Source organism: Gossypium hirsutum, chromosome A11 (genome assembly GCF_007990345.1).
Source record: "Gossypium hirsutum isolate 1008001.06 chromosome A11, Gossypium_hirsutum_v2.1, whole genome shotgun sequence".
NCBI classification, from domain to species: Eukaryota; Viridiplantae; Streptophyta; class Magnoliopsida; order Malvales; family Malvaceae; genus Gossypium; species Gossypium hirsutum.
The window spans coordinates 6,546,485-6,568,413 of record NC_053434.1 but is presented as its reverse complement, the minus strand read 5'-3'; the positions used below and the strand labels follow the sequence as shown (position 1 = coordinate 6,568,413).

The window sequence follows — 21,929 nt, the reverse complement described above, 5'->3', positions numbered from 1 at the left end:
CGTAATTCGAAACAATAAGTCATCGCATGAGTAACAGACTAGATGCATATAGTTTGCTCATGTTGTAGCCTTACTAATTTCTTTCAGTTAATCCTCACTCTAAACATGGTTGCCCTTCATCTATTCAATATATTTTTCAGCTTGCTTCGAAAAAGGTTTAGCTAAACAAAAATATATTTCTTTGACAATCGAGATTATCAACAAATGACGCGTTCTCTTCAATATGAAATATATAATAAATTTAAAAAATATAAAAAACTAAAAACCTTAAAAACCACAAGAAAATGTTTCCAGTTTAACTAACGTGACAAAAAGTACTTTTTAAGTGAAACCGTTTTTCTACAAATTAGTTTAAAACACTTCCAGTTAGGAATGTTTTAATTATTCCGATCTAATCCCATCATTAAAAAAAACAAAAAACCTAATCCAGTAACTTTTTTTTTAAAATAAGTATTTTTCAGAAATTCAATCCCTCCTCCCACACCTTCGGCAAAGCCTCCAAAAATATTCTCATAAACCCCTCCACCCCTTGATTATATATTTATTACAATCCTGCCTTCCCGTCCCTTCTCTCCATATTTTCTTTTTTCTCTTTCTATTCCCGAAATACCCTTCCATCGCCCCCTAAATTACCTTCTCTCATTGCTGCGTCGGGTGTCGGATTCAATCGGGAATCAGAACATATCTCCGAAGACATCTCTCCTTCCGTTCTTCTAGAATATTCTGTAATTTCTTTTGCTCCCTAATTTATATAATTTATTTGTGAAAACTAGAATTTTTTTTTTCAAGTTTTCGAATTTCGCCTGAATATCTAAAATTGTAAATGTGGAAATCCATAGGTTTAAGAGCTCAGTTTTAATATATTTTTAGTTGTTTTTGGGTTAGTTTTTGCATCTTTAGATATTGTTCTTTGATTATCGATTAAATTTACGCTAAAATTTTCGTCGTTTTCAGCATTATTGTACTTTAAGTTGGAAATTATAGTGAAATTTTTGTAATTAACTAATCGATGTTGTTGCAGTAACTGATTGCTGGATGCCTATTATAGAGCTCATTTTTTTTTAAATTTTTTGTTTTTGGGCCATGCTATTTGTGTTGGAGCTGACAGTTATATTGTAGGATTGAATTTTCACTGGTGTGTGGATTATTGAAATGATTTTTTACTGTTGCACGATCAAGCACGATCAGTGGCATATTATTTGGTTAAGTTTTTCTTTTTGAGGTTTCAAAATGGTAAATTCAGTATATGACTGAATGCTAATTTGATAACTTCGAAGAATTTTGAGCTAAAAAGAAGTTATTGACGAATTGCAACCATTTTCTTTAACTTCAGTTCTAGTATGAGTTCAAGGAGCCTGAAGACCATTTCGATCTTCAAATAGTGTTTTTGTTAAAGGAATTTGGTTTAGTCAGCTGTTCTTTGGTATTTATGTTAGTCTGAGTTCTAGGCATTTGAATGGCGGTTTTGTTGACCATAAAGGTCTGCTTTAAGGAGCTTAAAACCACATATCTTCAAATAGTTTTTTTTTTCTTGGTAAAGGTATTTGGTTTATTGAGGATATTCTTTGGTATTCATGTCAGCATGAGTTTTGGGCATTTGAATGAGTTGGCTTTAGTGAGCATAAGGTTTTCTTGGAGTTTATACTTCATATGAATCATATTTTTTTGAAAATATTACACAAAGAGATTCATCTCTGAAGCCAGTAATGACACCCTTTCGATGGAGACTAAACTGTTAGATGTCTGTTAAAAACAGGCTATTTCAATTCTGTTTATTCACAAGAAATTACATAAATATTTATACACATAGTGAGCCTAACTTGAAACAGACTAATTCTAGTGATGCTGTACCTAAAAACAGCCTTAAAGTTAGGGATAAAATATTTACAGAATCCTATCTGATACACTCAAATATTCCTTAATTAGGAAACTGTATTCTGACAATGTCAGACATACCAACTTGCCAGTGTCCAACTATGATGATACAGCTATATCTCCGTCCTTTTTGAGTTCCGAAACATTTGGGTTTGAAATTGAAAACTAGCTTCTAGTATTGGATATGGTCCTATGGCAGTTTCTTTGCACTGAATGTAATATTTCTTAGTTGATACTTGGGCTGGAAAATGGAGTTATTGCAATATCAGGAACCTCATTAAGAGGCATTGGAAATGCAGTCAGCCTCTATGGAAGCTATCTTATTGGCCTTGCTGCTCAAATTGATTCTTTGTTTCTTGGTTCTTGAGTTATATAGATTTCGTTTGGACATGTGGTTTTTAATGTAAGTGCATCAGAATTTGTTTTAAAACTTAAAAACAGATTAATCTTCTTAAGGAACAAACACGGTTCAATCAAAGCTATAGATTGATTAGTTGAAAGAGATTGTTTATGGATTCAACTTCTGTAGCATATTGATGTCTGCTTGTTGAACCAGTATTGGTGTAATGCATGTTGGGTTATATACATGAGCTCTTAAGCTGGTTACTACTGTTCTAATGGTTGTAATAGATTATGTTCTGTTGTCTGTGATGCTATAGATCCATTCATGTAAATGTCCTTAACATCTGCAATTTTAATTTGCATTTTGTATGAATTGCTTTCTTCAATACTGTTTTTTGTTGTTTTACCTATCTTAACTCTTTCCCAGTTCTTAGGTTTTCGTTCAAATTGCTTCTCAAGTTGTTTGACTACTGCATCAGGTTAGAGTTTAGAGCTTTGCATGCTCTAAAATAACACAGATTTATTATTTATTTCAAAAGGATCCAATGGAGCTGAAAGTTTCATCACCTAAACTTGGTGGTGGTTCTCTTCCTGATTGCATCAGTGATCCAGAGGAGAAAGAGGTCAGTGATGATGATGATGATGATCGCAACCATAAGCATCGCAGGCGAGATAGACATCCTCGATCATTAGAGAGAGATTCTATGGACCCACTATTTACAAGACCATACAGAAAGCACAAGAAACCTTTTGAAACTGGGCATCCAGTCAGAGAAAATGAATCTTTAGCAGGTGAAGCCTGGAAAAATTCTAATGGTTTGCCTCCAAAAACTGACTTGACATCTAAGTTTGATAGAAAACACCCTGGATTTGCATCACTTCCTCGAGGAGATTTGGATCTGAACCAGAGAATTAGGTCAAACCAAACATTCAACAGAGATTCTGGTCCTGGTAGGGGAAGAGGAAGGGATAACTCTTCTTGGAATCAACATGATTCTAGGTTCAACTTTGTTGATATTGCTTCTCAAATGGTTCAGCCAGGTTCTGTTGCTCCAGGTCTCTTCGCAAGAAGGAGATTACAAAATGTTTCAATTGCACAAAGCCCATCATGGAGCACCTTTGGGCTTGTGCCAGGAATACCTAATGGTAGCCTAGATACACTTCATCCTCTTGGTTTACAAGGGGTTCTCAGGCCACTGACAAATTCTTCGTTGAATAGGTGCATTTCTCGCCAATGTTGTAGAGACTTTGAGGAGCGTGGATTTTGTCTAAGAGGAGATATGTGCCCAATGGAGCATGGTGTCAATCGTATTGTTGTTGAAGATGTTCAGGTATGCATTTTTTTAATGTGATCGCTTATAAAGTGAGCCTTCACCAAATTGCTTAAAAAACTGTCATGTGGCAATTTAGTTCTAGCCTGGTAGTTTCCATATTCCTCCACTTTATCATCTCTGGTTGTCAACAAAAACCATAGGGTGATCAATGTGTTGAAAATGTTTTTGAGTGTCGTGTTCCTTTTTTAACACCTTCTAATTGCTTTTGTTGGCATTACATTGCTGCAGTGCCACCAGAGGCAGGGTTTAACCTTGTGCTTTGTTGTTATGTTTTAGTCTAAATATTCTACTTCTGCAAAATATTCTCATGGTACTTTTTAATATTTTTGCATAACACCTGGTAACTGTATTTGCTGTCATACGTATTTTCCCTTCTACTTTTTCTTATCTTCTATTTAATTTTCAACCATTCCTTAACCAATGAAAATAACATGCATGCTGCATACATCATCTGCTTCTACTCTTTCTGCTAGATTAGCTTCCATGCCATTGGTCTTTAAATATCTTTTTCAAGGGAAGCCCCCTGAATAATATGGTGGTGTTATGCCAAGAAACTTCTTGCTTATATGCGTTAAGCATTGATTAAGTGCACCACATTAATAGGGATGTCTGCAGTTGTACTTCTCTAACATCATTGGTATTTGCTCCACATTCTATATTGACTGTTGGAGTGGGTTCTTTTCCAATTAATGGTGTCATTTAACTTATCATCTTATTCATAATATATACACCATTCTGAAATCCAAGTAGGGAAGTTCCTTCCTTGGCTTTGATTCTTAAACAGCTAGCATTCACCATGTGTTCTACGTAACAGTAACTTTTTCTGATTTGCATAGTCTGTCACAGTTTAACCTTCCTGCTGCAGTTCCAACTGCAAAATTATTGCCAACACCTGCTGGACCTGGAGCACTACCTTCAGGTGTTCCTCCTTCAACCACTTTGATGAACAGCAAGGATCTACACAGCAAAAGCTGCAAGCCTGGAATGACTGAGGAAGCCTTAGGTATGAATGATACTTGTTCTACCAGTGCAAGTGGTGCTGATTTGTATGATCCTGATCAACCCTTGTGGAATAACAATGGCCTGGAAGCATCAGCTGCACTCTCAGGACTACATTCACCCACGATTGATGAAACAGAATCCTCGCTAAATGATGATATCTTTGATCATCATCATGGTAGGTTATGTGATAGTACTGATAATATATTGCCAATTAAAAGCACTGGGTCAGAGGGCACAAATTTGTCTGTTTGGGGTAGAATTGGTAGCTCAAAAAGTAGAATAAATACTGTTGAAACTATTTTTTTGAAAACGGTGTCGACTTTTTATTTTGAAGATGAAAACGAAAAATGGGAGTCGACACCGTTTTTAAAAAAATAGTTTTGACAGCTTAGCGACTCCACTGGGGACAAAGAGAGTCAAGCCGTAAATTGATTAATTTATATCTTTTCGTTGAAAATTAAAAATTCGATTTAAAATAAGATCCTTTCATTGCATTTCATCTATTGTTTTCGTGATCATAGTCATAATATTTGCTTTGTTGGTTCAAGTCTTTAAATATTTTTGCATGTTAGACTCCATAATCGCTTGATCATACCCTTTAAGTGGGAGTGAGAAGTTAGTCATTCGTGAGTTTTTCACTTCAGTATAGGATAGTGAATCGCTTCTGGGATCATCCGTACCTATGTATTGGTGAGATTTTTATCTCCTTATAGCCATAGGGAAATGTATTTTCTTAAATCGAACTCGATCTATATGAGACTATAATGGGTGAGAATCGAGAAATCTGTTGGTTCAAGTACCCTATCTTTAGAATCGAACCACATGTAATGACCAATAGGAGCCCACTTTAGGAAGAGCCACACCAAAACATTAGCGATCGTCTGAATAGGTGTTCTGCTTTTTATTTCTTGTTTGCTTTAATTTCATATGAATTGTATTGACTTATGTTGTTTTGCTTGTAATTGCATGGCATTTCATCATAAAAAAGGTGTCGGTTCAAGTTCGATTACTAAATAAAGAGCTTGTCATGAAGAACAAATTTTTTAATAAAGTAGAGGATAATACGGCTGTCTGTATATGGTCGAAGAAAACGTAATTGGAAAAGGGAGATAGCTTGATAGTGGGGTATATGTCAGAGTTATGGGACTTTACTTGTATTAGCGTGACACAGAATGATCTTCGGGAATTGAAAGAAATGTGAGCCCAATGGGGTGATGAAGTCAAACAGTTATTTTACGACATTACGGTGATTTACTCTACTTGACATCAAGATAGATAAGCATCTATTTTGGGCCTTGGCCCAATTTTGAAATTCGGCCTACAATTGTTTCACCTTAAAGAACGTAGATTTGGTGCCCACAGTGGAAAAATATACCATCCTATTTTGATGCCCAAGGTTTCAAGTTTACAAGACCTATTCTAAAGCCGCTAATGTTTTGACCTTTATAAAAAAATTGATCAATATCACTGAAATTAGTGAGCAGTGGGTTACGGTTAGGATCAAACAGAAAGGAGAAAGCAAATGTATCCTCTCAAAAAGTTTGCGAGACTTTATTTTTGGCACACCCAAACGTGAAAAAGAGGGTGGATGTTTTTACTTTAAGTATCTACGTGTTAGTGGTTTTCCCTGAGGCATTGGGGCATGTAGATGAAATAGTTTCTGATCTGTTTAACCGACTGGATAAGAGAATTACGTCGGTTCTTGCGATTTTAGCCGAAACATTTAGGTCCTTCAATGCATGCCGAAGAGCTAGTAAAGGTCGATTTATAGGATGTGCGCAATTGCTACTAGTTTGGTTTCATAGCCATTTCTGAAAGGTAAATAAAGTGTCATATCGGGTGTTTTCTAAGAATTACTCACCATTAAAGGAAATAGTTTCTACACTAAGACTGGATGACATATTAGAGGAAAGATAGATGACAATCCTCTAAAATCTTCAAGAAGAGGATGTCGAGTGGAGAGCCCTTTAGTTGGTTTCCGACGAGATCTTATACCGATATGGGGATTTTGACTGGGTCCCCCTACTTGGGATTTGTGAAGCTGTAGGATATGCTCTTTTGCTCGTGTTGAGGCAGGACTGATCCAGACAGTTCATACCAACAACTTATGGGCTAGCTTAGTGCGAGTTTTCGTATAAAGGGAATAACTGTAGGAAGAAGGTACGAGAGATGTCCAACGTTTGAAATCAGACTCGTCGAATAAAGAGATTGGCAGTAGGTCCGATAATAACCCCCAAGTATAATAGTTGGCAGAGTAAGAGAATCAATGACAATATTCCTGAGCCAAATCAATAAGGCGTAGGTCGATGGAAAAATATCTAAAAGTGGTCTTATCCGAGTTAGAAATCATAAAGCATGACTTTTAGAGAATGAATACAGAACTCGGAAAGAAGATATAACAACTAAAAGAGGAAAAGATGCATTTGAGGCTAAATATCGATGTTTAGAAGTTAGAGACCGAGAAATAGAGAAAAGGAAAGAATAAGGTTGAGGAAGATTTAAATAGTCTAAAAACGGATTATAAGAAATTGCGCCTATTGATGAGAACTGCTGGATTGGGAAAAATGTCTGAATAATAGTGACACGAGATTCAAGAAGAGAAGGCCAAAACCAATCGATTGGAGAGAAAATACCAAGACGCTTAGGGTAAAAAAGAAGCCTTAGAAAATAGTTTTTTGGAAGCCCAAAACGAGAAGTTTTGGTTAATAACCAGAATAGCGAAATTAGAAAAATCGCTTCATCAGCATTATAGTCGTAACTCTGCAATGGAGCTGAAGGCGAGCTTGGATAAGATTAAATAGCTGAAAAGGAAAGTCGAAGAACTCGAGATTACGTTACAAAACAGTGAGCCTTGGGTTGAACTCCTTGAAGCAAGTAATGAGCGGTGTAATAAGCAACTTTATCAATCTCAAGGTCTAATTAGGGACAGAGATTATATTATGCGTGAGGCTGTAGCTCAGATTCAAGAGGTAGCTGATCATTTACAAATTTTAGCAGTTGAAACAGATGTATTGAGTGTGAAATATGAATTAGAATCAGACCGAGGTTAGGAATTGGCTTGGTTGCTTAGGAAAGTTAAAACTTTGAGCATTAAGGCTAAGCCGTATCTGTAATTCATTTTTATGTAAAGAATATTATTTTCTAGTAAAGTTTTAAATTAAATTGAATCAGACTAGACGCTTTTTTTTCTGCATTCATGCATTTGCAGTTCTTCGCATCATATGCATTAATTTTCACAAAAAAAACTTTAAATAAAAAAAATCATCTCAGTATTTTGGAAACCGACAAAAAATTACCAAATACGCATCTTTATGGTATAGAAGAAAAAATTAAAGCGATGGATAAAAGACTAGAAAGGTTGGAACAAATGTAGAAGGAAATGCAAAAACAGATTTAAGCATAAATGCAATAATAATTGGCTAAAATTGAGCAGGATATAAGGGACCAAATGCTAAAATCACAAAGGAACGTGATGAACCAGCTAACACAACTGCTAACTGTTGGACAGAAGAAAGGAAATGGCCCTATGGTCTCTTTATCCTCCTGGTTTTACCACAACAAATTCTCAGACACAAGTCGAGGTGTACACGCGAAGGCCATCCGTTACATTCAGGCCGCAACAATTTCAGGCCAGTGCCTTGATGCCAATCAACTATAAAGTAAGCTTAGGCTTTAACCCAGGGGATAACCCAACTAATCCTATAGTCCCCGATCTGAATGACATTGTAGAAGCCGAAAGAGCAAGAGTGGAACTCCAGAAACAATTAGAAGACCGATGCAAGTGGTTAGAGGGGAAGTTCAAAGCAATGGAAAGTGTTGACTATCACTGTAAGATCGATGCTAAAGATTTGAGCTTAGTTCTGGAACTGGTGCTTCTCCCCAAGTTCAAAACTCTTAAGTTTGAGAAGTCTAACGGGACTTCTTGCCCCGAGGCTCATATTAATATGTTTTGTAGACGAATAACTGGGTAAATCAATAATAACCAGCTATTGATTAACTACTTTTAGGAAAATCTAATTGAGGTAGCATCTAAATGGTACAAATAATTGAGCCGTACCAAAATCAACTCATTAAAGGACTTAGTTGAAGCTTTCATTAAATAGTATAGTTATGTGACGTATATGATCCCGGATAGGATCACCTTACAGAACATGGAAAAGAAACCGAATAAGAGCTTCCGACAATACGTCGAAAGGTGGAGGGAGGTTGCTATACAAGTCCAGCCACTTCTCTTAGAAAAAGAGACCACCATGCTAGTCATTAATACCTTAAAGGCTTTATTCATCACTTATATGTTGGGGAGCGCCACTAAAAGCTTCTTAGATATACGTTTGTTTAGCAAAATAAGCGATGATAACTTCATCTTTTTTAATTTTGACAAAATACCACCCGGTGGCATGGGATCAACTAAAGCTCTACACATCACTACCTGCTGCAAGGGGTATGCGCTACCAGGAGTGTTAATTGACAACGGATCGACTTTGAACGTCCTACCATTATCCACACTGAACAGATTGTCTGTAAACAGCTCTCACATGAGAACTTGCCAAAATATAGTGAGGACATTCGATTGCACAGAGAAAAGGGTAATAGGCAGAATTGAAATACCTCTTCTGATCGGCCCAAACACATACAAGGTAGACTGCTTGGTAATGGATATCAAGCTTTCATATAACTGCCTATTAGGGAGGCCCTGGATACATTCAGTGGGGGCGCCTTCATTGTTGCACCAAAAGTTAAAATTGGTAACAGAAGGGTGGCTAGTGACGATAAATGCTGAAGAGGACATCATCGTAGCGGTGACCAATAACGCTCCGTATTTAGAGGCAAATGATGAAGCAATCGAATATTCTTTTCGATTTTTGGAATTTGTGAATGCGATATTCGTTACCAAAGGGAATAGGATCCCAATGCCAAAGATATCTAGGACTACAAAAATGGGCTTGCAGTTGACTGTTGAAAATGGGGCCTTATTAGGAAGAAAACTTGGAAGACATCTCCAAAAAAAGGTTGGGGCGCCAATATTAAAGGACAAATAAGACCGTTTCGGCTTAGAATTTAAGTCGGATGCGAGACAAAGAAAGAAAAAATTAGAAAAGAATTAAGAGAGAATGAAAGCACGGTTGACCTTTGTTTTTGGTTGGCTCACTGTAAACGACTTGGAATGACCTTTGTTGTACGTGCTCATGTTATTCACCTCGTTCTCCTTTTTTCTTGAGGTTGACCTCTTTGTACTTTCCCCTGCATCTATTTTGTTGTTTCTTACCACATTCTCAATTATTTCGTCGATAATCACTATATCTGAGAAGCTTTTAGTGGCGCTCCCCAACACATGAGTGATGAATGAAGCCTTTAAGGTATTGATGAACAACATGATGGTGTCTTTTTCTAGGCGAGGTGGTTGGACTTGTATAGGAACCTCTCTCCACCTGTGGGCGTATTGTCAGAAGCTCTTATTCGGTTTCTTTTCTATGTTCTGCAAGGTGATCCTATCCGGGGTTATATCCGTTACGTGACTATACTGTTTCATAAAAGTTGAGCTAGATCTTTCCATGAGTTGATCTTGGTACGACTCAATTAGTCGTACTATTTAAATGCTGCCCCAACCAGACTATCCTAAAAGTAGTGAATCAATAACTGATCGTTGTTGAAGTACATAGTCATTCGTCTACAAAACATGGTAATATGAGTCCCGGGGCAGCTAGTCTCGTTATACTTCTCGAACTCACGAGTTTTGAACTTGGGGGGAAACAACAAGTCCAAAACCAAGATTAAATCTTTAGCATCGATCCCATAGTGATAGTCAGCACTTTTCATTACTTTGAACTTCTCCTCTAACCACTTGTATTAGTCTTCAAATTGTTTCAAGAGTTTCACTCTTACTCTTTCGGCTTCTACCATGTCATCCAGATCGGAGAGTACGGGATTAGTTGGGTTATCCCCTAGATTAAAGCCTGAGTCTGCTTGATAGTTGATTGGCATCGAGGCATCGGCCTAAAATTGTTGGGGCTTGATTGTAATGGATAGCTTTCGCATGTGCACATTGGGTTGTGTTTGAACGTTTGTCTGGGTAAAATCAGAAGGGTAAAAAGGATCTTAATTGTCATTTCCAGTGTTGATTATAGGGCCATTTCCTTTTTCTTGTCCAACAGTTAGCTTTGTGATTCCAACATTTGGTCTCTCATATCCTGCTGGATTTTAGCTAATTGCTCTTGCATTTGGGCTTGTATCTTTTCTTGCATCTCCTTCTGCATTTGTTCCAACTTTTCTAATCTTTTATTCATCGTTTTAGTTTTTCCTTGTGTACCGTAAGGATGCGTACTTGGTAGATTTTTGTCGGTTTTCAGATTACTGAAATAATTTTTTTTAATTAGGGTCTTTTTTTTGTGAAAATTAATGCATATGATGCAATGAAATACAAATTCATGAATATAGAAAAAATGTGTCGACTCTGATTCAATTCTATTTAGAACAACTTTACTAGAAAATAAAATTCTTTACATAGATATGGATTACAGATATGGTCTAGCTCTAATGCTCAAAATTTTAACTTTCCTAGGCAACCAAGCCAATTTTCGGCCCCGGTCTGATCCTAATTTATATTTCACACTCAATAAATCTGCTTGAACTGCTAAAGTCTATAAATGGTCGGCCACTTCTTGAATCTGGGCCACAGCCTCACCCGTAATGTAGTTTCTGTCCCTAATTCGACTTTGAGATTGATGGAGTTGCTCATTACACCACTCATTACTTATTTCAAAGAGCTCAACCCGGAGCTCACTGTTTTGTAATGCAATCTAGAATTTTTTGACCTTCCTTTTCAACTCTTTAATCTTATCCAAGCTCGCCTTCAGCTCAATTGCAGAGTTACGGCTACGATACTGATGAATCGATTTTTCTAGTTCAACTATTCTGGCTTTTAACCCGACTTTCTCGTTTTGGGCTTCTGACAGTTTCTTTTCTAAGGCTTTTTTTTACATTAACCGTCTTAGTATTCTCTCTCCCATCGATCGGCTTTAGCATTCTCTTCTTGAATCTCGTGTCGCCATTGTTTAGACTTTTTCTCAACCCAGTGATTTTCATCAATAGGTGAAATTTCTTATAATCTATTTTTATATTATCCAAATCTTCTTCGGCCTTATTATTTCATTTTCTCCATTTTTTGGTCTCTAATTTTTTAATATTGACATCTAGCCTTAAATGCATATTTTCCTCTTCCAGTTCCTCTATCTTCTTTCCGAGTTTTGCATTTCTTCTTTTAAAGTACTGTTTTATGATTTCTAACTCAGATGAGACCACTTGTAGATATTCTTCTATCGACTGTGCGCCCTCTTGATTTGGCTCGAGAATATTATAATTGATTCTCTTACTCCGCCACCCATTATACTCAGGGGTCGTTATCGGACATACTACCAATCTCTTCATCCGACGAGTCTGATTACAAGCGTTAGACATCTCTCATATCTTTTTCTTATAGTTATCCCTTTTATACGAAAACTCGCACTGAGCTAGCCCATACTGCCTCAACACGAGCAAATGGGCATATCCTACGGCTCTTTAAATCCTAAGTAGGGGGACCTAGTCAAAATTCCCACATCGATATAAGATCTCGTCGAGAACTAACCAATGGGCTCTTCACTCGACATCCTCTTCTTGGAGATTTTAGAGGATTACCATCCATCTTTCCTCTGATATGTCATCCTGTCTTGGTGTAGCCACTATCTTCTTTAATGGTGAGTAATTCTTAGAGAATACCCGATATGACACATTATCTACCTTCCAGAAATGGCTATGGAACCAAGCTAGTAGCAGTTGCGCACATCCTATGAATCGACCATCACCAGTTCTTTGGCACGCATTTAAGGTCCTGAATATTTTGGCTAAAATCGTAGGAATCGGCGTAACTCTCTTATCTAGCCGGTCAAATAGACCAGAAACTGCATTGTTTACATGCTCTAGTGCCTTAGGGAAAACCACTAACCCGTAGATACTTAAAACATTCATCCTCTTCTTCATGTCTGGGTGTGCCAAAATCAAATATCACAAACATTTCCAGAGAATACATTTGCTTTCTCCTTTCTATTTGATCCGAGCGTAACCCACTGTTCACTCATTTTGGTGATATTCATCAATATCTTCACAAAGGTCGGAACAGTAGCGGCTCTAGAATAGGCCTTGTAAACTTGAACCCTTGGACAACAAAGTAAGGCGGTATATTCTTCCACTGTGGGCACCAGATCTACGCTTTCGAAGGTGAAACAACTGTAGGACGGTTTCTAAAATTGGGCTAAAGCCCAAAATAAATGCTTATCTATCTTGATGTTGAGTAAGTAGGATAGGTCACCGTAATTGTCGTAAAATAGCTGTTTGACTTAATCACCTCATTGGGCCCATATTTCCTTCAATTTTCGAAGATCTTTCTGTGTCATGCTGATACGAATGAAGTCTCATAACTCTGACGTATACCCCGCTGTCAAATTATCTCCCTTTTCCAATTTCATTTTCTCCGACCATATACGGACAACTGCATTATCTTCCACTTTATCAAAAAATTTGTTCTCCGTGTTAAGCTCTCTGTTTAGTAATCGACTTGAATTGACACCTTTTTTATGATGAAATGCTATGCAACCACAAGCAAAACAACACAAGTCAGTACAATTCATATGAAATTAAAACAAGTAAGAAATAACAAGCAGAGCACATATTCGGATGCTTGTTAATGGTTTGGTGTGGTTCTACCTAGGGTAGGCTCCTATAGGTCACTACATGTGGTTCGATTTTAAAGACAGTGTACCTGAGCTAGCAGATTCCTCGATCTTCACCCATTATAAGCTCATATAGACCGAATTCGATTCAGGGGAATACATTTCTCTATGGCTATACGTAGATGAAAATCTCACGAAGACATAGGTACGGATGTATCCCGGAAGCAATCCAGCACCCTATACGGAGGTGAAAACCTCACGAAGTACTAGTTTCTCACTCCCACTTAAAGGGTAAGACCGAGCGGTCATGCAATGCAATATGCAAAAAATATTTAAAGACTCGAACCAATAAGGCAGGTATTATGACCAAGATAACAAAGATAACAGATGAAATGCAATGAAAGGATCGTATTTTAAATAAAATTTTCAATTTTCAACGAAAAGACATAAATTAATCAATTTACGGCTTGACTCTCTTATTCAAGTCCCCAATGGAGTCGCCAAGCTGTCGAAACTATTTTTTCTCTTTTGAAAAAGGGTCGACATTTTAAAAATAAAGACGAGAGTCGCCACCAATCTTTTTTTTTATAAGGTGTAATCGGGTCACCTTATGATTGATCGTTTTAATAAAACATTTTAATTTACTAAAACGATAATTTTAGTCTACGAAATTTGAAAAAACGGGTTTGGGAGTTGGTTACGTACGAGGAAGGATTAATACCCTCGTAATGCCCAAAATTGGTACCTAATTGATTAATTTATGTCTTAACATTAAAAGTTGAAAACTCAAAGAGAATTTAAAATACAATTCTCTCTTTTTTATTAATGTCGATTAGAAACTTTGAGCGAATAAAAATGAGAATTGAAGGCCCTTTCGTCTCAAAGTACCAAAATGTCACATCCCATAAGTTAGGACACGACATTTGAATTCCTCGAAAGTAATTTAGCATTTTAAATTGTTTTATTTTGAAAAATGCACTTTGATTTTTAAAGGGTATTTGGTCATTTAGATCCAATGAGAAAAATCGAGATCCCGTGAGTTAGGGTACGACTTTTTTGAGTTTCTAAATACAAAATATCGCATTTATTTTTATTTAAAATTCATGTATTTTGAAAATTAAAGGAATATTTGGCTATTTCAGTTTAACGAGAAAATCGAAACCCCGTAAGTTAGGGTACGATTTTTCGAGTTCCCGAAACGCGAAATATTACCTTGATTTAGAAATTTTCCTTCTTTGAGTAATAGTGAGCACAATACTTAACGATATGCAATTATTTTATTTGGAGTAAAATAAAACGGCCTATTATGGATATAAAAACATGACTTTTGAAGTGATTTTAATGAAACAAGATGGAATGAAAATATCGAACATGGCATAATAATTTGCGAATAAAATGTTACAATAATAAGTCACAATGACATGAAAACATGAATAAACGAATTATAAAACACATAATGGCAATAATCACAAAAATGTATGTTATTTTAATATCAATATCAACGATCAAAGAAAATGAAATAAAATAATGTATAAAACAATTTGAAGTAAATAGTATAAAACAATTTAAAATAAATAATATGTAAAACAATTTAAAACAAATAATATACAAAGCAATTTAAAATAAATAATATATAAGACAATTTAAAGTAATATATAAAAAGTTTAAGATAAATAATATGTAAAAAGAAAATTAAAATACATAATATACAAAACATTTTAAAGATAAATAATATATAGAACAATTTAAACTAAGTAATAAAACTATTTAAAAAAAATAATACGTAAAAACAGATTTAAAATAAGCAATTTAAGGTAAATAGTATAAACAATTTTAAATAATATATAGTAAAACAGTTTACAATAAATAATGCATAAGTACAATTGAGAATAAACACATATGAGACAGTTTCAAACATATGGTATATGAAACAAATTGAAATAAATAATATAATAAACAGTTTAAAATAAATAATGTATAAAAAATGAAGCTAAAAGGTTAAGGATTGAATTGCAAATCAGAATAAAATTTGGGGCATAAATTAAAAATGTAAAAATTAATAAAACACAAATCAGGACCTACATAAACCCGCAAAAAACGACAGGGGACTGATCAGGAAATTAATCCTGGCCCTCACACGCAGCGTTTCATCTGGCCATTGACGGACTAGATTAAAAAAGAAACGAAATTGAGTGCCAAATTTGCGAAAATAAAAAAGGGTAAAAGGATCAGATTGAAAACAGTCTCAAAAGCGGAAGGATTGAGGACGCAAATAGACTTTCTGTCCAAAAACACGCAAATCCTAGGCGGTTTTCGAGTCGGATCTTGGGCATGGGTTGCTGAACGACGTCGTTTTAAAGCCACTGAAACAGGCCCTAAACGACGTCATTCCACTCGTTTTATAAAAGCCAAAAAAATTTTTAAACCTCATTCGGCCATTCTTTCTAAACACACACACAAAAAAAAAAAACCTTCAAATTCTCCTTGCTTCTCTGACTATGGGACTTCTCCAGAGGTCTGCCCTACCGCCGCCGTAGCCAGTGGCCGGCATTGCAGGAAAACGAGCCTTTACCCTTGCCTCCGAGCGAATTTGAAGGCCAAGCAATCGGAGCCCGAATAGCCGAGAAGTGATGGTTCTCAATCCCATCCCTTTCACGGGTTGATCCTCGACGACAGAGAAGGACTCTCCGACATCGGCCATGGGAAACGAGGTAAACTTCTATCTTTTTTATTTTTGTATTATACTAAAACAATTAATGAAGAAAAATCGAAGAGAAAAAAATTAAAAAATTAAAAAAAATTAAAAAAAAAATAATCTTTATCTCCCTGATGATATATTGCCAATTAAAAGCACTGGGTCAGAGGGCACAAATTTGTCTGTTTGGGGTAGAACTGGTAGCTCAAGAAGTAGAATAAATACAAAGGATAAAATTGACCTTACACCTTTGGACTGTCTTGAGAATGAAACCAAGGTAGAACAACAAGCCTTTCCTACCTCTCAAGGTACTTTGAGTCATTTGAAGTGGATCAGCAGTGAGGATGATGAATCCAAAGTTGTGGATTCATCATTGAAGTCACAGCCTGATAGTTTATGTAATAACAGAAAACCAACTCAAAAGGCACTGCGTACACTGTTTATCAATGGGATTCCCCAGAAAAGCAACAAAAGAGAGGCCCTTCTTTCTCATTTTCGTAAGTTTGGAGAGGTTATTGACATTTATATTCCACTAAATAGTGAACGGGCCTTTGTACAGTTTTCAAGGAAGGAAGAGGCAGAAGCTGCTCTGAAGGCACCCGATGCTGTAATGGGTAACCGCTTTATTAAGCTCTGGTGTGCAAATCGGGATAGAATACCTGATGGTGACATAAACAGTGGCAGTGGTGTGTCAGTAACTTCACGTGGTCTAACAGCTTCTGTTATTCCAGCTCAGAGGAAAGATTATTTTCAACCTATTCCTCTGAATTCCCCCAAGCCTCATAGTATGAATGGTCTCATGGTTCCTCCTGCACCGCGGAAAAAATTAGAGACTTTGGAGCAGATGAAAGAGGAACTACGCAAGAAGCAGGAACTGCTGGAACAGAAGCGGAAGGACTTCCGGCGCCAGTTGCACAAACTTGAGAAACAAGTACTGGGAACTTAGTTTACTTTTATATACTATATTCCTAAATATGCAGTATTTTGAGTAATTTTACATCTCAAGAACCTAATGTGTATTAATCAGGCTCAGAAGTTGCATGTTCATGGTATTTTTGAAATCAATCAGATTGCTATTGGCTGTTGCCCAATGGGCATTGTCCAACATGCATGCCTTCTATTTTCCAATAGTTCGACTGCATGTACATGCTGATTGAAGTTGAGAGAGAATGTTGAAACAGAACATTAGATTTTTTAAACTATAAATGTGGCATATGATCCCATATTAAGGCAGGTTTAACATTTGTTTATTTCCACCTTTTGCAGTCTAGTGGTGTCAAAGGTGATACTGAACAAGCTGCCAAGAGGCAAAAGGTGGACATTGCGGTTGATCCTGCAAAAGCTTCAACTCCAAGATCCTCTGGACCTTGTGCTTCTGCTGCAACACCATGCACAATGGGGGTGACAGATATGGACAAATCAACAGAGAATATTCTGTCCCACAGTCCTAAATCAAAGCGGCAGTCTTGTCAATCAGCACCAGTAGGCATTCATCCATTCGTGTTGAATAAATACAAATTGGATAACAGACCTACTGCTTTTAGAGTTATTTCACCATTGCCTTCTGATTTTGCACATGTTGGTTGCTCTCTCCTTTTCCTTGTCTGAGGATATTGTTTTCTGGCTCCATCTTTTGTGAGGATGAAATTTACAATGATTCATCATCTTTTATATATTGAAAAGGAAAAGATGAAATAAGCACATTTTGCAAACAATATATGTCTCTTGTGCTCAGATGTTAGGGATGCATGTGTCCGGCATGGATATATTCAATTTCTCCAAGTTTTTCATGTATTCGGAAAAACCTAGGCAGATCATATCCCTACACCTATGTGTGTATGTGTTGGATATAGGTGTTAGGCTCAAGTACTTGAAAAGAAAAATGATTAGTCATATAGTAGCATAACTTATTAATATGTCTAGTTATTTGTAAATTATTCCAAAGTTCTTCGCTTAATGGCATAAAACTCGATTGGCTCTTCTGTTTTTCATTGTCATCAATGAAACAATTATTAGGTCGATGTTTTGAAGGAGCACTTCTCACAATATAGTGATCTTTTCTCTGTGGAGCTGGAAGATGTGGCAAATGAAGATGTTGTTATGGTATCTGAGACATTGAATGATTGCTCAGCTCATATAACTTACAGCACATGCCGCTCGGCAGAAAAGGCATATGCAAATAGTAAATGCTGGCAGGGTCACAATTTGAAGTTTTCATGGTTGACATCTAGCAATTCAATCAATGATCCGATTAGCAAAGAAACTTCTTCCGCACCAAAGGAGCCTTTGGAAGCTGATGATATCCAGACAGAAGAAAAATTAGCATGCAGCATCTCCCAAGAAGTTGCGTCAGATGATGGGGAATCTGAGAATTCTGATGTAAAGAGTTTTGTGGAGCATAAGTATTTAGCTGAAGTTTCAGAACATAGTCCATCTCCAACGTCCAGAGTGAAAGAGTAGTCACCTAAAGGCAAAGCGTGTTAAATATAGGGGGCTGTCTCTGGTTTTTTTACGACAAGGAAAAGTATTCAATTTGTTGAAGTCTAGTCGGCACCAAGGTTTAACAGTTTCACTTCAGTAGCAAATTGTGTTGTCTTTTGAAATTAATTTTGTAGGACTAAATGGATTAAAAGAATAGGAAAAAAGAACAATACATTAAGATTTTATTACATGAAAAGTGATTGGGAACTGATTCCCATTTTAGTTGGGAGTTTGGGCTCATTTTTAGATAGGAAATTAGGTATATAACCATGCAATATTTCCTCTGTTAAAAAACCGATCTATTTAAGGGTCCAATTATTTATCCATCTCAATAGACCTGTATGAGTTAGTTCTTGAAGAAGACCAACTTGATTCACTAATGATTTTTTTAAATTTCATTTATTATTCAATAACTCTTTTCTAAAAGGTAGAAAGATTGAGGATGAAATGAAATATTTGTACATTGAAATTATAAGCAACCGGCTGGTTATTGCAGCTAAGAACCAAGCAACTTCTGCTTATACAATCTCTTGGCTTTCAATAAACCATGGATTACATATTTGCATGTCAAGCTATTAGGTGCAAACCCTAGTTTCATCATTCTATCTTGAAGCTCCATTAACTTCTCCATATCACCATTCTCTGTATATGTACTCACAAGAACATTGTAGCTTTCGGTATCGAAAATCCGGAATTTCTTGGCAAAGAAGCTCAACATCGACTCTGCTTTATCAATATCCATTTGGTCGCAGTAGCACTGGATAAGCACCCTGCATATGTGTGGATCGGGAAGGATATCAGATTTAAGCATTTTTGCCATCAAGGATTCTGCTTCGTGAGTTTTACCTATTCTACATGATGAGCATATAAGAGCTCTGTATGCAACAAGATTGACTTTTATTCTCTTACGAACCATCTCAGCTTTTACGAGCAATGCATCGGCCACATTGTTGCATCTGCAGAACGTTTTGATCAATTCGTTATAGATATCTGGTTTAGGTACATAACCATCCTGAGAGATTCTCCCAAGGATATTCTTTGCAGCGAATGGTCGATCCTCACGACATAAAGAAACAATCAAAAAATCATATATGCCGGATGATATGGAAACCCCAAATCTCCTTAGCTCTACAACCAAATTCAAAGCTGAAACCAACCTTCCCTGTTTTCGATATCCTTCTACGAGAACTCGACAAGTAAAACTATCAGGGGAAATCCCATTTCCTATCATCTCATGCACCAAATACTTCGACTCTTGCATCCTCCCCTCCTTGCAATAACCAGAAATAAGAGTATTATACGACACAATGTCTGGATTCAATCCTCGATGAACCATTCTATGGAATAACTGATGTGCCTCTCTCACCCTCCCTTCTTTACAAAGACCGTTCATCAGTGCGGTATATGAAACCAAATCTGGCACAACACCTCTCCGATACATAATCCGATACAAATAGAACGCATCATTGAGTCTCTCTTTCCTACAATAGCTACTAATCAGTGTATTATAGGTCACCAAATCAGGATCAAACCCTTCTTCTTCCATCCTCTCCAAGAACTCATTAACCTTATCAACATTCCCATCTTTGCAAAAAACATTAGTCAATATATTAAAAGTGTACGAATTTGGTTGAATCCCGACTCTCCCCATCTCTTCATACACTAACCAACACTGATCAATAAAATTCAACCTCAACAATCCATTCAAAAGACAATTGCAAGTGATCACAGAGGGCAAATAGCCGACTTCCAAAATGTTCGTAAAGGTTCTCATCCCTTCTTTAACCATACCCTTTCTCACATAACCCTTAATAAGCATATCAAAAACAACAGCATCAAAGTTACAATCTTTACTACAGCTCACCAAACTTTCAAAAAGATCTTCACAATTTGAACAGTCTTTAACAAAATCAATCAATTCACATAACAAGTTCATTGCCAAAGAGAAATTTTTAGACCAAGCCAATATATGAACAATGTAACAGTAGTTATGTGAAGAAAGTTTCATACCCAGATCGTTTTTAACCCAGTTGAAGAAAGTTAGAGCTGAAGAACAGTCAGACTGGAATCTTAATAATACCCTTGTGATTTCATGACAGCCCAAATGAGGAATAAGGGGTTTTATGTGATTTTGGAGAAGGGTTAATTGAGAGTTGTTTTGTTTGAGAGAGGATGAAATGAGGTCTACTATTTTATTAGGGTTTCGGGTTTCAGGAAGAAGATTGTAAAGTGGATTTAAGAGCGGTTTACACTGAGAGTTTTCAATGGTTTGAAGTGAAGAAGCTGAGGATGAAGAAAAGGGTAATTTTGATATGAAGTTCCCATAGAAATTGGCTGAGTTTACTAGGCTCTGGTTTAAGGCATTGAGCGAAGCTCGAGTCATGAAGAAGAAAAAGATAGAGAAAGAGCAAGGTACCTTCAGCAGCAAATAAACAAAACAAAAAGTCCTATAATGTCCCCTTAAGCTCACTGCTGAACCATGAAGAAACCAAATTGAAGACTAGGCATCATTACAAATATCACTAATTTTATTAGGAAACCTAAAAATTTACTCAAATTCAAGCCATCAAAGTTAGCGGGAAACTAGAAACTCTTACCCAAAGCAGCAAAGAGCACAATCAACCCGAAATCAGAATTTGATATGAAGGTTACGTTGCTGAAAAGAGACCTTGCTTTGCATTGCAGGGAAGCCCTCCTAAGCTCCTACTAGATGTGAAGAACCATGCATACAATATCTGGCAGGCTTTTGGGCTAAGAGGTCCATGAATTTGGCAGATTTAGAATTGTTAGTGGCCCAAGAGATGTACAAGAATTGATGGCCTACTGGTTGATTCTTCTCGCATATATTTGAAATGGATAAATATAATTTTTAACCTTCATTTTGTAATTAGGTCTATTTTGATATTTGAATTTTTTTTTTACTTTGTTACTTAAATTTGATAACTAGATTTATTTTGATATATAGGCTTAGATTTTGTCAAAGATTTAATGATGTAACTAATGTTCTTGGAACATGACTAAATTAGACAGTTGGACCAACTGGATTGAGAATTGACTGGTATATTGTTCCAAATAAAAGGGTTGAATCGATTAAATCAAAAATGACTTGAAACTTGTAAAAATTAAAAACGATACAAAAACCGGTAGTTGAATAGATTAAATCGGTTTAATAATTTTTAAAAAAATTATAAATTTTTAGTTATTTATTTAATTATTTTTGGTCTAACAGTTGAATCGATTAAATTGTTTGAGTAGAAAATCAATAGTCTAACCGATTCAGCCACTAGTTTGGTAATTAGAACATTGTATGTAACACTTTAGGATTGTACTACATTATCACCTAAAAATTTATATAATTTTTAAAAATTTTCGAGTAATGATGTGGCACAATCTGAAAGTGTTACATAATCAAACTTTTATATTTTTTCAAGTTTCAACGATTAAAATGAATCTAATTATCAAATTCAAGTACAAAGTAAATGTAAAAAAAAATAC

General features: G+C 36.2%; 3 protein-coding genes across 8 annotated transcripts; 2 read left to right on the top strand and 1 right to left on the bottom strand.

The window, feature by feature from the left end:
- Nucleotides 1-379: 379 nt before the first annotated feature.
- Nucleotides 380-14,646, top strand: LOC107924179 (zinc finger CCCH domain-containing protein 41). Of its 4 annotated transcripts, none has more exons than XM_016854499.2 (4): nucleotides 381-725; nucleotides 2,652-2,696; nucleotides 2,822-3,548; nucleotides 4,398-14,646. In XM_016854499.2, the coding sequence occupies exons 3-4, from the start codon at nucleotides 2,922-2,924 to the stop codon at nucleotides 4,929-4,931; spliced, it is 1,161 nt and encodes a 386-aa protein (XP_016709988.2). In that variant the 5' UTR covers nucleotides 381-725; nucleotides 2,652-2,696; nucleotides 2,822-2,921; the 3' UTR covers nucleotides 4,932-14,646. The 4 variants fall into 4 exon arrangements, with proteins under 4 accessions (XP_016709986.2, XP_016709988.2, XP_016709989.2 ...); XM_016854500.2 differs by having other exon boundaries at nucleotides 2,645-2,696; XM_016854497.2 differs by lacking the exon at nucleotides 2,652-2,696 and having other exon boundaries at nucleotides 380-725; nucleotides 2,697-3,548; nucleotides 4,398-14,642.
- A 734-nt stretch (nucleotides 14,647-15,380) lies between these two features.
- On the top strand, nucleotides 15,381-17,628 carry LOC107924180 (zinc finger CCCH domain-containing protein 41). Its single transcript, XM_016854501.2, has 3 exons — nucleotides 15,381-15,969; nucleotides 16,513-16,884; nucleotides 17,220-17,628. Exons 1-3 carry the CDS (start codon nucleotides 15,958-15,960, stop codon nucleotides 17,559-17,561), a joined length of 726 nt encoding a protein of 241 aa, XP_016709990.2. The 5' UTR covers nucleotides 15,381-15,957; the 3' UTR covers nucleotides 17,562-17,628.
- Nucleotides 17,629-18,877: 1,249 nt separating this feature from the next.
- LOC107923540 (pentatricopeptide repeat-containing protein At5g40400) lies at nucleotides 18,878-21,144 on the bottom strand. 3 transcript variants are annotated; one of them, XM_041080820.1, is made up of 2 exons: nucleotides 21,032-21,141; nucleotides 18,878-20,906 (listed from the first exon to the last, which is right to left on the bottom strand). In XM_041080820.1, the coding sequence occupies exon 2, from the start codon at nucleotides 20,815-20,817 to the stop codon at nucleotides 18,931-18,933; it is 1,887 nt and encodes a 628-aa protein (XP_040936754.1). In that variant the 5' UTR covers nucleotides 20,818-20,906; nucleotides 21,032-21,141; the 3' UTR covers nucleotides 18,878-18,930. The 3 variants fall into 3 exon arrangements, with proteins under 3 accessions (XP_040936754.1, XP_016709222.2, XP_040936755.1); XM_016853733.2 differs by having other exon boundaries at nucleotides 18,878-20,903; nucleotides 21,032-21,138; XM_041080821.1 differs by having other exon boundaries at nucleotides 19,064-19,204; nucleotides 19,281-21,144.
- Nucleotides 21,145-21,929: the final 785 nt, after the last annotated feature.

What these genes read in the sequence shown, in the direction of transcription:
- LOC107923540 (XM_041080820.1), bottom strand. Translation starts at nt 20,817, where the DNA reads ATGACTCGAGCTTCGCTCAATGCCTTAAACCAGAGCCTAGTAAACTCA.
- LOC107924180 (XM_016854501.2), top strand. An exon ending in TGCACAAACTTGAGAAACAA is followed by an intron (nt 16,885 to 17,219) that starts GTACTGGGAACT and finishes CACCTTTTGCAG; the next exon opens with TCTAGTGGTGTCAAAGGTGA.
- LOC107924179 (XM_016854497.2), top strand. Translation starts at nt 2,763, where the DNA reads ATGGAGCTGAAAGTTTCATCACCTAAACTTGGTGGTGGTTCTCTTCCT. An exon ending in TTGTTGTTGAAGATGTTCAG is followed by an intron (nt 3,549 to 4,397) that starts GTATGCATTTTT and finishes AGTCTGTCACAG; the next exon opens with TTTAACCTTCCTGCTGCAGT.